This window comes from Microtus ochrogaster, chromosome 1, assembly GCF_000317375.1.
Source record: "Microtus ochrogaster isolate Prairie Vole_2 chromosome 1, MicOch1.0, whole genome shotgun sequence".
NCBI classification, from domain to species: Eukaryota; Metazoa; Chordata; class Mammalia; order Rodentia; family Cricetidae; genus Microtus; species Microtus ochrogaster.
In genome coordinates, this window is record NC_022009.1 from 16646008 (window position 1) to 16660959 (window position 14952).

The 14952-nt window shown below is 39.2% G+C and overlaps 1 protein-coding gene across 6 annotated transcripts in view; it reads left to right on the top strand.

The window, feature by feature from the left end:
• Mpp5 (membrane palmitoylated protein 5) overlaps positions 1-13181 on the top strand; it is a 95523-nt gene extending 82342 nt beyond the window's left edge. For all 6 annotated transcript variants that reach the window (XM_013345906.1, XM_005343251.3, XM_013345889.2 and 3 more), the window contains 7 exons: positions 1297-1480; positions 2147-2218; positions 2502-2573; positions 4706-4873; positions 5821-6023; positions 7078-7188; positions 9964-13181. In XM_013345906.1, the coding sequence (XP_013201360.1) occupies positions 1297-1480; positions 2147-2218; positions 2502-2573; positions 4706-4873; positions 5821-6023; positions 7078-7188; positions 9964-10140 (987 nt within the window). In that variant the 3' untranslated portion in view covers positions 10141-13181. The remainder of the gene's footprint in view (positions 1-1296; positions 1481-2146; positions 2219-2501; positions 2574-4705; positions 4874-5820; positions 6024-7077; positions 7189-9963) is intronic.
• The last annotated feature ends 1771 nt before the right edge of the window (positions 13182-14952 follow it).

Consider the following 14952-nt stretch of genomic DNA (forward strand, 5'->3'; position numbering starts at 1 on the left):
ATATTCACAGAACAACTTGGACATGAATATTCATGCAAGTATATAATAATAAATAAGAGCCAAAAAGTTTTTAAAAAAACTTAACAATTGCTTCTAGCAATCATCATAAAATACTTTATATACTTTATGTATTTTATTTTATATACTTTAAATCATCATAAAGTATACTTTGTACACTGAGATATTATTTGATAAAAAGGCTAAAGTGTGAGTATATGCTACAACAAAGAGGAGCTTGAAAAACTTATGCCAATCAAAAGGTTCATTTATATACAATATCCAAAAACAGGTAAATCCATAAAAACAGAAATTTATCAGTGGTACCTTAGATGTGTTATTGGGGAATAGGGAAAGAACAGGAATAATCCCTCGTCAGTATTGAGTGCAGGAAAGTTAAAATAGTCTACCAATATTTATGGTTGGCCTGCCTCTGCATTTACTGAAACCCTAAACTGTGTAGCATATGAATTACATTAAATGTCTGTTTTCATATCAAGAATAGAAGGTTCTCTAGGGAACCCTCTTAGATAAACAGAACTCCACTTGCAAATTGGACAAAGTACCTTTACTGTATTTCCAAACAATACCCAATTAGAGAACCATAACTTCATCAGCATCTAAATCCCTACTTTATATCCCCTGTAGCCACTATTCACTTTGTCGTCCACCCCATGCCCAGCATCAACATTGTCCTCATTTCTGGAGACACTAGTTCCTTTGTATTTTATTTTTTATAAATAAAAATATGGATTACATAGATTTTAATAAAATATGGTAAGGATATTTTCCCAGTTGATCATCCTGATTTAGATAATTTAGTGTGTGGAACATGCTAGTTACGTCCACTTTTTAAAGAAACACTGAGCGAGTAAGGCACAGTTGCACTGATCATGAAGTCCACTGGCTATGACAGTCCCAGGGAAACTGACTCTCACATGGGACACTTACAGAAGGACCTACCTTTTCTCAAGTGGTTTAGAAGCTGCATACCTTATTGAGGATCACTGTTTTCACAGGTCAAGCTGTTTCTATTCTGCTTCCCTTGCCCTTGATGCACCTTTGTTAGCTGTTAACAGTAACCCAGTTTGAACATCCTTCTACCTTGTAGTTTAAAGAGATGTCAACAGATGAGCTTAAGCAAATCTACCCTAAAGTATTGTTACTTAATTAAATTACTTACCTAAATTTTAGTTCATTTCTCTGCACCACTGTAACACATAAGCTACATTGTGCTGGATATTTTATTTTACCATTGTATGTATTCTTTGACTTATTTTTACCCTTCTTATATTTCAGATCCATGTAAAAGCTCATTTTGATTATGATCCCTCGGATGACCCTTATGTTCCATGTCGAGAGTTAGGTCTGTCTTTTCAAAAAGGAGATATACTTCATGTGATCAGTCAAGAAGATCCAAATTGGTGGCAGGCCTATAGAGAGGGGGACGAAGACAATCAGCCTCTAGCCGGACTTGTTCCAGGTAAGAGACAAGATTGAAAGCATTTGAAGGACTGAGGCACAGCCCAGTGGTAGGACATGTACTTAACTGTGCAGAGGCATGCAACCATAATCAGTAGCATCTCCTCCCCTAATTTATTTGAAGGCAGAGATCTGAGATGAAGGTTAGTCACCTTGAAAACCTCTTGCATTAATCCATTAAGAAAAAAGTGTTTTCTACTTATTTGTAACATTTGTAACAAAGGTAGAAATTAAATTCTTATCACATATACATACATGAAAACAAAGAGAGAAATATAAATGCCAGTGAATATGTATGTTGACTGGTGTCTTGGAACTAGAAAATGATAAATAATACATATGATTAGATTGATAATCTGGGTCAAAATTTCAACATTTGCAGACTAGAGGTGATTTAGCAATTGAGTGCATACTGCTGTTTCAAATGACCCAAATTTGGTTCCCAGTATCTACATTGCACTCACCACACATAGACATAATTAAAAATAAACCTTTTTGTTAAAAAGGGCATTTGTAGGCTATATAGCTTAGCTGGAATTATTCTTGTGTTGGCAGAAGGGTTAGTAAGGCAGTGTGAAAAATTACTTCTAGTGTTTTTTTCTTTGATTAAAAATATTTTTTATCCTTTTATCTCAACTGTTTTCCTGTTTTTTTCTTTGTTACTCAGGGAAAAGCTTCCAGCAGCAACGAGAAGCCATGAAGCAAACCATAGAAGAGGATAAGGAGCCCGAAAAGTCAGGTTAGATACCAGAGTCCTGGGCTTTCATCTGCAGCCATGCTGAATATACACACTAGAATTTTCAGTAGAGAAAGGTGTATGCATTGAGGGAGTAAGAGAAGAGGCAGAACTCATTATCTTTAGTTGTAGGAAAAAATGAAAACATTAGACATCTGCCTACAGTGTGTAGTTAATAGAAAATGACAACATAGTTCTGTCATATACGTGTTGTATCTTAGATCAATATGAAATAGCATTGTTTAAGGATATAAATACTGTATAACTATTTTTGATTAATCAACAGGAAAACTGTGGTGTGCAAAGAAGAATAAAAAGAAGAGGAAAAAAGTTTTATATAACGCCAATAAAAATGATGGTAAGTTCTAATCTCAAGTATAGCAGGTGTTGTATCTATAACATCTGTAATAGTCAGTTGTTTCCTGTAAGGAGTATAGTAGGAGTTGCATTTATAGCGTCTATAATAGTCCGTTTTTCCTGCAAGGTTTGGGGTTTTTTTTTTCTATTTAAGATATTTGCAAAATTATTACTTGTTTCTAAGAATTTTTTTCAAAAAAAGTGAATTAAAATATGAAGTTTTTGTACAATATCTTAAGTCACAAAGTCAACTCATTCTACAGAGCACACTTCTTACTGGGTAAGGCCAGCACACAGGAATGCTTCTCTTGACAGATTGCTAGGATCAGAAGTTTTAAAGTCACAACATTTCTCAAAATCCAGAACTCTGGCCACACTTGGTTTATGTTCCCAGGACAGCATCTGCCACCCTGACTGGCAGCTGTGGCCCTGATGGTGGCACCAACAATCTGGGTCAGCCAACATCGCTACTTGTCATTTTTCTTATTTTCTAGTATTCTGCACCTGATTTTGAATGGTCTTCATTGCATTTAAATTCCTTAGCCCTGCATTGGTCCACATTAGAAAAGCAAGATAATAAGTCAGAAGCATTACTTTAAAAATATGCAAGGCTTATTTCTCAAGAATGTGAAGCATAAACTACTGAAATAAAATTTAGGATTATTAAATATTCTTGTTTGTTTATTTGTTTTTTGAGATAGTTTCTCTCTGTAATAGCCCTGACTGTCCTTGAACTCTCTGTAGACCAGGCTGATCATGAACTCACGGAGATCCACCTGCCTCTGCCTCCTGAGTGCTGGGATTTAAGACATGGGCCATCATCCAGCTAGATTATTAGATATTCTATATGATGCGGAACCTAAAATTCAATCAGCTTTAAGAATTGCTTTCTAAAGCAAGCATCCTTTATGCTTGGTACTTTATGTAACTAAGAAGATTCAATAAGTTTTTAATCTCACAGGCTAAAACTGATGAATATCTTTGCTAGTACATTGCAGATCTAAGTGGGATGAACCCTGCTTGCTTTATTTCTTTTTCTTTCTGCCTCCACTCCCAATCTTTCTCTCTGCAGAGAATTGAATCTGGGACCTCATGCATTCAATGCAGGTGTTCCACTGCTGAACCACATCCCAGCACCTTTTATTTTATTTCTTAAAACTGACTTAAATTGACCAAGTACAGCTCTGAGAGTTTCTATACTGCAGGAAACTTGCAAATCTGAAGCCCCCAGATGTTGATATGAGTAAGTCTGGAAATTAGAATGCCACGTTAGAAGAAGCTCAGGAGAAAGAAAATGGCTGAGAAAAGAAGCAATTGTCATTACTACTGAAAGCAGCTGCTGTGCTCCATGGTCATAAGTGATGTGTTTTTGTCTCCACAGTAAATTCCTTGAGGTTGCAGGCTAAGTTCTAACATTCTAGTTCAAATATTAAAATTTCTGCTTAAATTGTTGCAACTAATTAAACAAATGTAGTCTGAGCTCCATTCAACTCTATGCTGGACACTAGTAAGCCTCAAAAAACTCCCTCCCTCGTGGAACTTCCAGTGCCCCTTCCTGACACAGGCTGTTAATGCTCGCCTTTGTTCTGACTTGATAGCTTTAGGAAGGTTACTTCACTCCTTATAGTTTGTTTTTTGAGTCATGGTTCTGAGTTAAAGAATAAATAGTACAAATATGGTTTATTTTTAACTTGTACCTACAGGAAAGCCTTCTAGCATTCTCAGACATACTGGTTGTGGTCACTGTCTGCAGACATTTATCCATGCGTTCTGTCATTATATCTGATCATGATATAATGATCATAACCTGATGAAGGGAAGTCTTTATGAAAACAACACATTCTACCATGAGCTTATCCGCTAGCAGTCTCCTCTGTTACAGCAGGCACTGCAAACTAATTACTTCAAATTAGACAGGCTTACTTAGACACCTCAACACCTGTCTTCCCAGCACCTGGGAAGCTGAGGCAGCAGGAGCACAAGTTTGAAGCTAGCCTGGGCTACAGAGCTAGCTCCTACCTCAAAAACAAACACATAACACCACTGACAAAACTTAGTGATTTTATGTAAGAAAGTAAATCTATGACATGGCATTAATTCTTTCTGAAATCCTTAACTCTTTCTTTCCCAAAGATTATGACAATGAAGAGATCTTAACATATGAGGAAATGTCACTTTACCATCAGCCAGCAAATAGAAAAAGACCTATCATATTGATTGGTCCACAGAACTGTGGCCAGAATGAACTGCGTCAGAGACTCATGAACAAAGAAAAAGACCGCTTTGCATCTGCAGTTCCTCGTAAGTTTGGACACATTCCTATTGTCCTATGCTTTGCTCAGAATCTTAACTACCCAGGGAAAAATGTTCATTTTATTGAAATAGTATTGCCAATGAAAGAGGAAATTTGCTCAACCAAACCTGTTGGCAAATTTTTACTGAAGGTAGTTCTTGGGGAATTAAAATGTTCGTAACTGTGTGGCACTAGGGGATTTTCTAAATCAAGTTTAGTTTAGACCCCTTGCCTATTGCTAGGAAACCCAGTTCCTGACTCTTTAGACTCTTGTTGAAGATAGAAATTTAGACCTAATTTCTGAAAACAAATTTAAGATTACATAATACCTTCTCTTTTTATTTTTTTAAGATTTATTTATTATGTACACAATGTTCTGTCTACATATTTGCTTACATCCAGAAGAGGGCCCAGATTTCATTACAGATCTCATCACCATACGGTTGCTGGGAGTTGAACTCAGGACCTCTGAGTTCAATGCTCTTAACCACTGAGCCATCTCCTCAGCCCACAGTACCTACTCTTAATGAAAATAAACTTTAAGGAAAGGTGACTTTGCAGTGCTTTACAGTGTAAACAAAATTGATCGCGCAGCTAAGGTTAACTATGAAGACAATGCAAATACTTTTTCCTCATGCCTCCATAGGAACAGTGCTAAGCACACAGGCCCTTAACATCTCCTTATTTCATAATCTATGTTATAAAGTAAAAACGGCTTCATCGTTCTCCACACTGATCCATATTTGTTAATAATTATTATTAAAGATTTATTTTATTTATCTGTATGTTGGGGGAGGTATGTACAGTTAGTGCACTTGCCTGCTGAGAGCAGAAGAGGCTTGCTTGTATCCTAGGACTGTAGGCCACCTGATAGGAGTCTTGTTAGGACCTATTCCTCCGATCCATCCCTCCAGCCCCTTGTGTTTATTGTTTTTCTCTGGTTTTGTTTACTTAGATACAACTCGGAACAGGCGAGACCATGAAGTAGCTGGTAGAGACTACCACTTTGTTTCTCGGCAAGCATTTGAAGCAGATATAGCAGCTGGCAAGTTCATTGAACATGGTGAATTTGAGAAAAATTTGTATGGAACCAGCATAGATTCTGTACGACAAGTAATTAACTCTGGCAAAATATGTCTCTTAAGTCTTCGAACACAGGTAAAACTAGAACATTCTTTTAGAGTGTTGAACTTGGAGGGCATTTTGTAAAGTAATCTAGTAAAACCTGTATTTGGGCTGGGCGGTGGTAGCGCACACCTTGGGAGGCAGAGACAGGTGGTCTCTGAGTTCGAGGCTACTCTAGTCTACAAAGTGAGTTCCAGGACAGGTCCCAAAGCTACAGAAAAACTCTTCTCTATAAACCAAAAAAAAAAAAAAAAAAAACCATATATTTGGGTCCAAGAATGACAGATTATTTCAGTTCTCATATAATTTTCCACTCATTCTCTAAAGCAAATATGTAGCTAATTGTAGTAGGAGCTGTGGGCTGTGTTCCTGCCACCCAGCTCTTGGCTGCCTGGCTAGCTTATGTCCCGAAATAACAACACACAAATTGTATTCATTTAAACACTGCCTGGTCCATTAGTTTCAGCCTCTTAACCCATTTCTAATAATCTGTGTAGCACCCCAAGGTGCGCTTACCAGGAAGATTCTAGCCTACGTCCATCCTGGGTCGGAGCTCCATCGCATCTGCCCTGGAGAGTAGAGCTATCGAGTCTGAGCTCACTTCCTCTTCCTCCCAGCATTCTGTTCTGTTTACTCCACCCACCTAAAGGCTGGGCCAAGGCAGTTTCTTTATTATCAGCCAATGACCTTCCTCCATCAGCTAACTCAGTCTTTCACTTTCAACACAAGCGCGCATTGTGTGTGTGTGTGTGTGTGTGTGTGTGTGTGTGTGTGTGTGTGTGTGTGAAGCTTAGTATCTTCACCTAGAAAGGCAACTTCCTGGATTCTACTTCCTCAAAATGATTTTTAATGTTATTATAATCCACATGATTTATTATCATACAGTTGTAATCCCTTCAATATCTTTTACCTCTGTTTCAATAAATAGAATAGTAGAATAACATATGTGAATTTATATTCATATACTTTTATAGGGAATGACGTTATGATGAAATGCTTAGAAACATTATAGACTTCTTAACAATATATATTATTGAGAAATAATTCGATGATAGGAGTTATTTTAAAAGACCAAATATCTTTACAGTCTTTGAAGACCCTCCGGAATTCAGATTTGAAACCTTATATCATCTTCATTGCACCACCTTCACAAGAAAGACTTCGGGCATTGTTAGCCAAAGAGGGCAAGAATCCAAAGGTAAGCTTGTCACAGTGCTATATCATTCCACTGACGTCAAGCAAGAACCCTCCCTCACCTAATCTCCTGGAACTGAGAAACTGTATCAGCATCACCTCTGAAGCCGATTGTTCTTTCTGTATCGCTTGCCCCAAAACTGCCACAGCCGCAGCTGGCTGAACCATGGCAGCTCTCCAAATCAGCCGCTGCTCATCCCCTCAATCCCTGCTGCCAACCCCAGATCTATGAGGACCTCTGGAATTCCTTAAGTCTCCTTTAATCTCCATCAAGATCTGACATGTCCAAGGTGTTCATACTGCTGCCTCCTCCCCACTCCAAAGGTCTCAGCAAATCCTTGGCAATCGTCCACATTTTCAGGGTTCCAGAATTTTTTTTTTTTAATCTGAACTTTGGTTTTTTTTTCTTTCATTTTTGAACATGATCTAGAACAGAAAGGGGAAAAAAGTTTTTAATTATTTTCTGTCACTGCTGAATGTGTTGATGGAGTCCATGTATATGATTGTACATTTTCCTGATGAATGAGAATCTTCCCATGTGGGCATGTAAGCATATGCTTCTGTGACAGCCTCAAGCCTTGTCATTCTTTAAAAGTTGGGTTGGTTTTGTATCCCTTTAGAATTATTTTTACTGTATGTGTGCATTTGTGTAGGTGGGTGCATGTGTTCCATGATGGCTATCAATGTCAGAGGGGGACCCTGTCTTGAAAACAGCATGCAAACATATCAATGCAAGTGGAATAAAAAGGCAACCATACACAGCACCCTCTAGCCAGCAAGTACAGAGGGTGTTTACAAGTGTGCATGGACAGTAAGAATGTATGATGGGTCCCCCTGTAGCCCTTGGTGGCTTGACACAATGCAGACCAGCCTTACAGTACATGATACAACTAGTGGGTAAACACAAATCTTAGTAAGTGTTACTTACTCAGTACCAAATGTAAACCATCAGTGAATGTCTTGTGATCTCAGTTGTGGAGTCCCTCCTGAGTTGAAGGGGACTTGAGAGTAGATGGTATGAAATGATGGATGACAGCTTTTGATGAGAGGTTAATTTTTTTTCAGCTCATAAAATTTTTAGGTAAGCCAGGCAATGGTGGCCCACGCCTTTAATCCCAGCACTTGGGAGGCAGAGGCACGTGGATCTCTGTGAGTTCGAGACCAGCCTGGTCTACAGAGCTAGTGCCAGGACAGGCTCCAAAGCCACAGAGAAACCCTGTCTCGAAAAACCAAAAAAATAAAAAAAATTTTAGGTAAAACATTTTATCTGAGTCATGGATTATAATTTGAACAAGAAATTCAGTTATAAGGTAGTAGATGATATAAAAGACGAAGTAATGCTTTAGTTTGTTAACAACTTATCCAAGTTTTGAGTAGACAGGTTTTATACAAATGTATACTGTTTGGATAATTGATAAATACTGTTGAACAAAGCATCTTGGGTACCCAGTCACAGATTTCAAAATGAAAATCAGATAGCTATGCGAGAGTCGCCATGCTTTTACTGTGTTTTCCTGTTGCTCCTGAGTGGAAGTCATTGTTTGGGCCTAATACAGTGATGTGTGACTTCACCATTTGGTCTGAAGTTTAATTAGCCATCTTGATTGACAAGTGCGGTTTGGGGTAGTTTCCATTTCTTGACCATGAGCCTGATTTATTGTAAGGTTCTGGATAATTTTTACGTATAGCTTTGCCGCTGGCTTGTCTCCATTAAATATCATTTCCTTTACTCAGGATTTTAAAGTAGCTTGTCTTGTTTCCCAAACTCTAGTGGGATATTCTTTTGCATTTTAAACTGTCCTTTGTAGGGCCAAGCGAGGCCAGTCTTGGCAGCACACACCTTTAATCCCAGCACTCAGGAGGCAAAGGTAGGCAGATCTCTATGAGCTCCATACCTGCCTGGTGGTTTACATAGGGATTTCCAGGACTACCAGAGCCATATAGAGAAAAATTGCATGGGGGGGGGGATTAAATAAAAAATAAAACTGTTCTTAGGAGAGCCCAGTGTGGTGGTATATACTTGCTATCCCTCACTAGAAGTAGGAAGGCCAAGAGTTCAAGGCCAGCCTGAGGATACGTAACCAGATCCTGTTTTAAAAAGAAAGGGGAAAAAAAAGAAAAAACAGGAAGGAAAGAATCTTTTGTACAGAGTTTTAAAGTATATTAAGTAGAATATCTCCCCCGGCTGTTATTAAATCTTGGGCTGATACAGGATTGTCTTAGTAAGAGATTGCCACTGGGTGGTTTGGAACTTACCTGCCTCTGCCTCCTGAGTGCTGAGTTCAAAGGTGTGTGCCACCAGGCCCAGCAGAAGCAAATGCTCCTGTGAAGAGTGTGTTAAAGGCACTTACTCTAATCAGAAAGTGGGACCTCATATTATACAAGACGTTACTATTATTTTTTAAATATTTGTTTATGTTTGTGTGTATGGGTGTTTTGCCTGCACTTATGTCTGCATCACAGGCCTAAAATCCCCTAGGAGGTCAGAAGAGGGCAATAGTGAGTGTTGGGAACCGAAACTGGGTCCTCTGCAAGAACAGTAGCGCTTTTAACTGCTGAGCCATCTTTCCTGCCCCCAGTGTTTGAAAATGAAAGTTTTTAGGGAATTCAGAGTAATCACCCATGTTCTTCAAACAGCAATTGTGAAGATACTGATAGGAAGGTGGCCCAAGAGAAGAGTTGGAAAGGAACTCTGGGGTCTACAGAAGAAAACCATGTAAGGACACTCCTCAGTCATGCTGTATTGTGTGTGACCTCAGTTTTTATTTTTCCTTTGCAGCCTGAAGAGCTAAGGGAGATCATTGAGAAGACTAGAGAGATGGAACAAAACAATGGCCACTACTTTGACACTGCAATCGTGAACTCAGATCTTGACAAAGCCTACCAGGAGTTGCTTAGGCTCATTAACAAACTGGACACTGAACCTCAGTGGGTGCCATCCACTTGGCTAAGGTGAAGGAGACAGCTCTTTGATTCTGTGTCACCATGTTGAACTTCATTTGGCAAACCACCAACAGGAAGATGGCCTCAGTGCTGAGAATAAGGTAGAAGGAGGCAGAGTAAGCAGCTGGCCTCTCTGTAGATCTCTTACACTAGGAAAAAGGTCCCTTATGCAGTTTGTACACAACATTCTCATCTCCTGTGCATGGCTTTAGGGACCCTTGGCTTGTTTGGAGATTTCTTCAGAGCATTTCTGATTTATCCCAGTGAAACCTTTTGTTTTCACCTTCCTGACTCTTTGCCTCTCAGTCAGATGTCCATGAAGAAATTGGTATGTATATACATAATAATACTCCATGTCTCACAGAGTTATAAATATTAACATTATTTAACACTTAACTTAAATGACTGTGGAATTACTGGGAGGAGCTGTGCTTCTGTGCATGGGAATAACAGTATTTTTAAACGACTGATCTCGTCATCAGAAATATTTCTCTTAAAAAGGAAAAAAAAATGTGCCGCTTTAGTTTGGAGAGACTTTTTAAGTTTAAATTTATTTGTACATCTTTTCATTCTGAAAAAACATTCCATCAGAAATACCAACCTTGCTGGGCATGGCAGGACATGCCTTTTGATCCCAGCACTCGGGAGGCCGAGGAGGGTCTCTAAATTCGAGACTAGTCTACAGAGTGAGTTCCAGGACAACCAGGGCTACACAAAGAAGCCCTGCCTCAAAAAAACAAAAAAAAGAAAAACCAACTTTTTAGTTTGGACTTCGTGGATGAGAGTGCACACCCAGCAACCTCTAGTGCAGTTAAAAGTATAGAAAAGATGCTGATATTTTTAAAGATAGAATTTTCTAAATTCTTTTAGTAAATTGTGGTGATTTGATAGCCTTGATTCCTTTTTCTGATACGAGAGTTCCTATAAACTGTCTTGACCATTGAGGTTTCTTCCTCATGATGGAAATAGTTTTTTATTTCCATGGAAAGATAATAACACATTTGACAGTTTCTGCATTTTTATATCAGAGTACAGAATTTTATCTGACTGCTATGTATGTATCAAACTGGAAATCTGCTGTACTGTATGCTGATATTTAATAGATTAATAAATAGCTGTCTTCGGCATTGGGATATAATTTTATGCACGTATACACTGAGGGAACACCGTGACAACTAACTTAGAGATCAGAAGGAAGACTTAAAATCACTGAGAATTTTAGAAAAGGACACTGGAGGAAAGTCTATTTAAGCAAATACAGACAAGGTTTGTCCTAACAAGGTCTACCTTGTGACCGAAATACAACAGCTTGCTACATCTCAAATGTTGATTAAAAAAAATCTTAAATAGGATTCTTGTACTGTTTCTACAGCTACAGCTTTAAAATGCAGCGTCTGTAAATCCAAATGGAAAGTTAACTTGTAGTCTTCTCAAGCCTTTAAGGAAAGTGTAATGTGTGACAATGTGAATGTCTTCATTTGTGTAGCTACAGCATTTCATGTCCCCAAAGCTAAACACTGGAATGATACTGAACTGTCACTTTGCACAAGCAGTTGTTGTTAATGTCTTGTCAGTGCCCTTCATGTGTCTGATCTTCTAGATAATCTTCTTGTCAGTGCCCTTCATGTGTCTGATCTCTCTTCTAGATAATCTTATGGAACAAATTAGTTTGTGATGTCTTATTATGTTCAATTTTTGCATGGCTTTTGTAGTTAGCTGGCAAGTGTGTCTACTTAGAAATATTTTTTAAAATAATTTTCCTTTGGAATAAAGGAATGTTCTTGGGTTGAGGGAAGGAATGCTATTATACAGCCTTGAGTCTGAACACTCCCAGTTTACAGGAGGAAAAAGCCAAGTCCACACCCTTGTCAGCACTGAAGGTCAATTTACTTAGCACTTAAAAGAAATCTTTTCAGTTTTCCTCTCTCCTCAGGAATGAGCGGCACTCTATGGTCACTAGAGCTTTGTGATCTGCATACTGAGAATTCTGACTGACAGAGACTTGGTGCACACCTGTAACCTCGGCTAGGTAGAGAAGGCTGGCCTGAGCTATGAAACAAGTGGGAGGGGGAGGAAAGAAAAAAAAAGATGGTTGGATTTGAGTAAAGCTGTAAGTAGTGTCAGTGCCACTAGTGACAGTGGGGTTGTATGCTCTCAGCTTAAACACAGGACCTTCACAGGCAGAGCCTGAACTTAGGCGCGTGCGAGGCCACCGTGCATGCTTTTAGACTGATTTTCAAGATCAGTGAGATGCTATCGTTCTCTTTACTCATATCCGTAGATGGATAGTATATACTTATCCTGAACTTTTCTAAATCCTAGTGACTATGAATATACTAATGCTCAACAAAGTCCATAAACATAGCGAAAAGTTAAGCTATGCTAACTTAAAAAAAAAGCCTTATTATATATGTAATTGTACAGTATTAGGGCTAATTCGATTCCCTATCCCTCTGTGGTTCTAATTGGAAACTTTAGTGCTAGCTAGGGAAGCCTTAGGCAGTTACAGAAGTGATACTGTGGCTGGCAGGAGCATGGCTCAGTCGGTAGAGTATTGCCCAGCATGCACAAAGCCCTGGCTAGACCCCCAGCACCGGGGGTTCATGGCTGTAGTCCCAGAGTTTGAAAAGTGGAAGCAGAAGGATCAGCAGCTATATCAGCCACATGAACCCTATCTCAGAAAGAAAGTAGATTGTATCAGCTGATGACATATCCTCGGGAAATCCAAACAAGGAAGTACTGGCATTTCTTTAGTCTTCCTATGTCAGAACAAATTAGTATTTAGACTGGTCCAGGTTAGCTTTCTGTGAAAATCTAGGGTATGGATTGTTTTCCTTCCCTCGTGGCCTAAGGAGTAATTATTGACAAGGAATGATTTGAATGTAATTTTTGTGAGTGTGTGGAAACTATTAACCAGGGATTTATCCGGAATGAAGGTAATCACTCTGACATTAATTGATCTCCCTTTGTACTGTCTTGTTTCTCCACTGTTCTCTTGATGTCATACTGCACACTGTATTGTAAAAATAAAAAGTAAAACTATATTTCAAATCATAAAAGCCACTAAATACTTTTTTATTTTATTCCTATCCAAGGTTTGTATACATCCATTCCTCTTCCAAGGGTTTGTTGGAAGCAACACTGCTGGGATCTCTATACAAATTATAGTATAATTTGTCATGGGTTGTTGTCCTTTAATGGCATAGATTGGTTGGAACAAACAAGAAACTTTTGTTTTTTGAGACAAGGTCTCTCTACAGAGTCCTGGCTGTGCTGGAACTCACTTTGTAGACCAGGCTGGCCTCAAACTCACAGAGATCCGCCTGCCTCTGCCTCTGCCTCCAAAGTGCTGGGATTAAAGGCCTGTGCTACCAGACCTAGCCTTTAAACCAAAACTATTGAAAATAGCCAACTGAGAGTTGAGGAAACAAAACTCTCAGAGAGAAGAGGTATATGATAGACAAACTAACTTGGGGGAGGCCAGAGATTTGAGAGTATCTTGAGTTGATGGCACATACTTCATTTCTCCTGCTGTTTATCTCCCAAAGATCACAAATCGTAACAAAAGTTTCATTACATAGATGCGACCTGCCGTGCTCCAGCTTCCTTCTCTATTCCTGGCCTTTCCCCTTTGGGTCAGCTCACTCCTAGCCAAACTCAGCAACATTACCCACTATTTAATCTTGATTTTTAATGTGAAGCAGCCATAAAGTCATCTCAAGTTTTAGCTGAACATGATGGTGGAATGTCTACAATCCCAGCACTCAGGATTTCCATACCACCCAGGAATATAATAAGACCCTATTTCCAGAGGAACTCACCTGTTGATCTGCGGACAGTTGAGGCAAGCCCAGTGAGTACCAGAGCTTTACCGATGCTACATGAGAAATCCAAATTCCTTTGGTTCAGTGCTTTCAAGTAAATAGATTTCCTTAAAAATAAAAGCACGAAATGTGGCGCTCTTCAAACTAAAAGCAGACCTTGAATGCTCGAGGAGTATGCCTAGGAAATAAAGACTCACTCTGACTCACTTTCATTCTACCTATATAAGCTGCTTGATTTCTCCATGTGCACAACTGAAACGGTACAGTTTACACCTCAGCAAGATACTAGGAAGATGATTGCAGAACAGTGTTACTCAGCTACTTCGCTACTGAACTGACTCTGAGCCTGGCATTTTCTCCTTAGGAGCCACATCTTGTTTCCTACAAATCAGCTCCTCCAAGACAGACTGTCTTGGTCTTAAATATGGAATTTTAAATATGGAAGAGATAAGAAGGATAAAAAGGATGTGGGCTGGGAGATTACTAAAAGGTTTGCCAAGAGTGTCTGAGTTCAATACCCTGCCAGGAACCCATGTTAAAAAAAAAAAAAAGACAGTATGGTAGCGGATGCTTTTAAAACCAGCATGGAGAAACAGAGACAAGTCCCTGGGACTTGCTAGCCTGCTAGTCTAGTCCACTTGGCAAGTCAGTGGGACTCTTCCAAAAAAAACAAAAAAAAAAAAAAAACCCAGATGGTCCTAAGGAGTAGCTCCTAAGTTTGTCCTCTGGCCTGACATGCAAACATGCACACACCAAAGACGACAAAAAGTTAAGTGTGAACATCTGAAGGTAGGGTGAGTGAGAGGGCTCAGTGGATGGAGGTTCCTGACCCCAAGTCCCACAGCTGGAGTTCCATCCTGGGACCCACATGGTGAAAGGGAAAAACTGTGAACTGGGTCATACACACTCCTCCACCTCTACACACCTATACACAATAAACACACGCTCCTCCACCTCTACACACCTATACAAAATAAACACACGCTCCTCCACCTCTACAC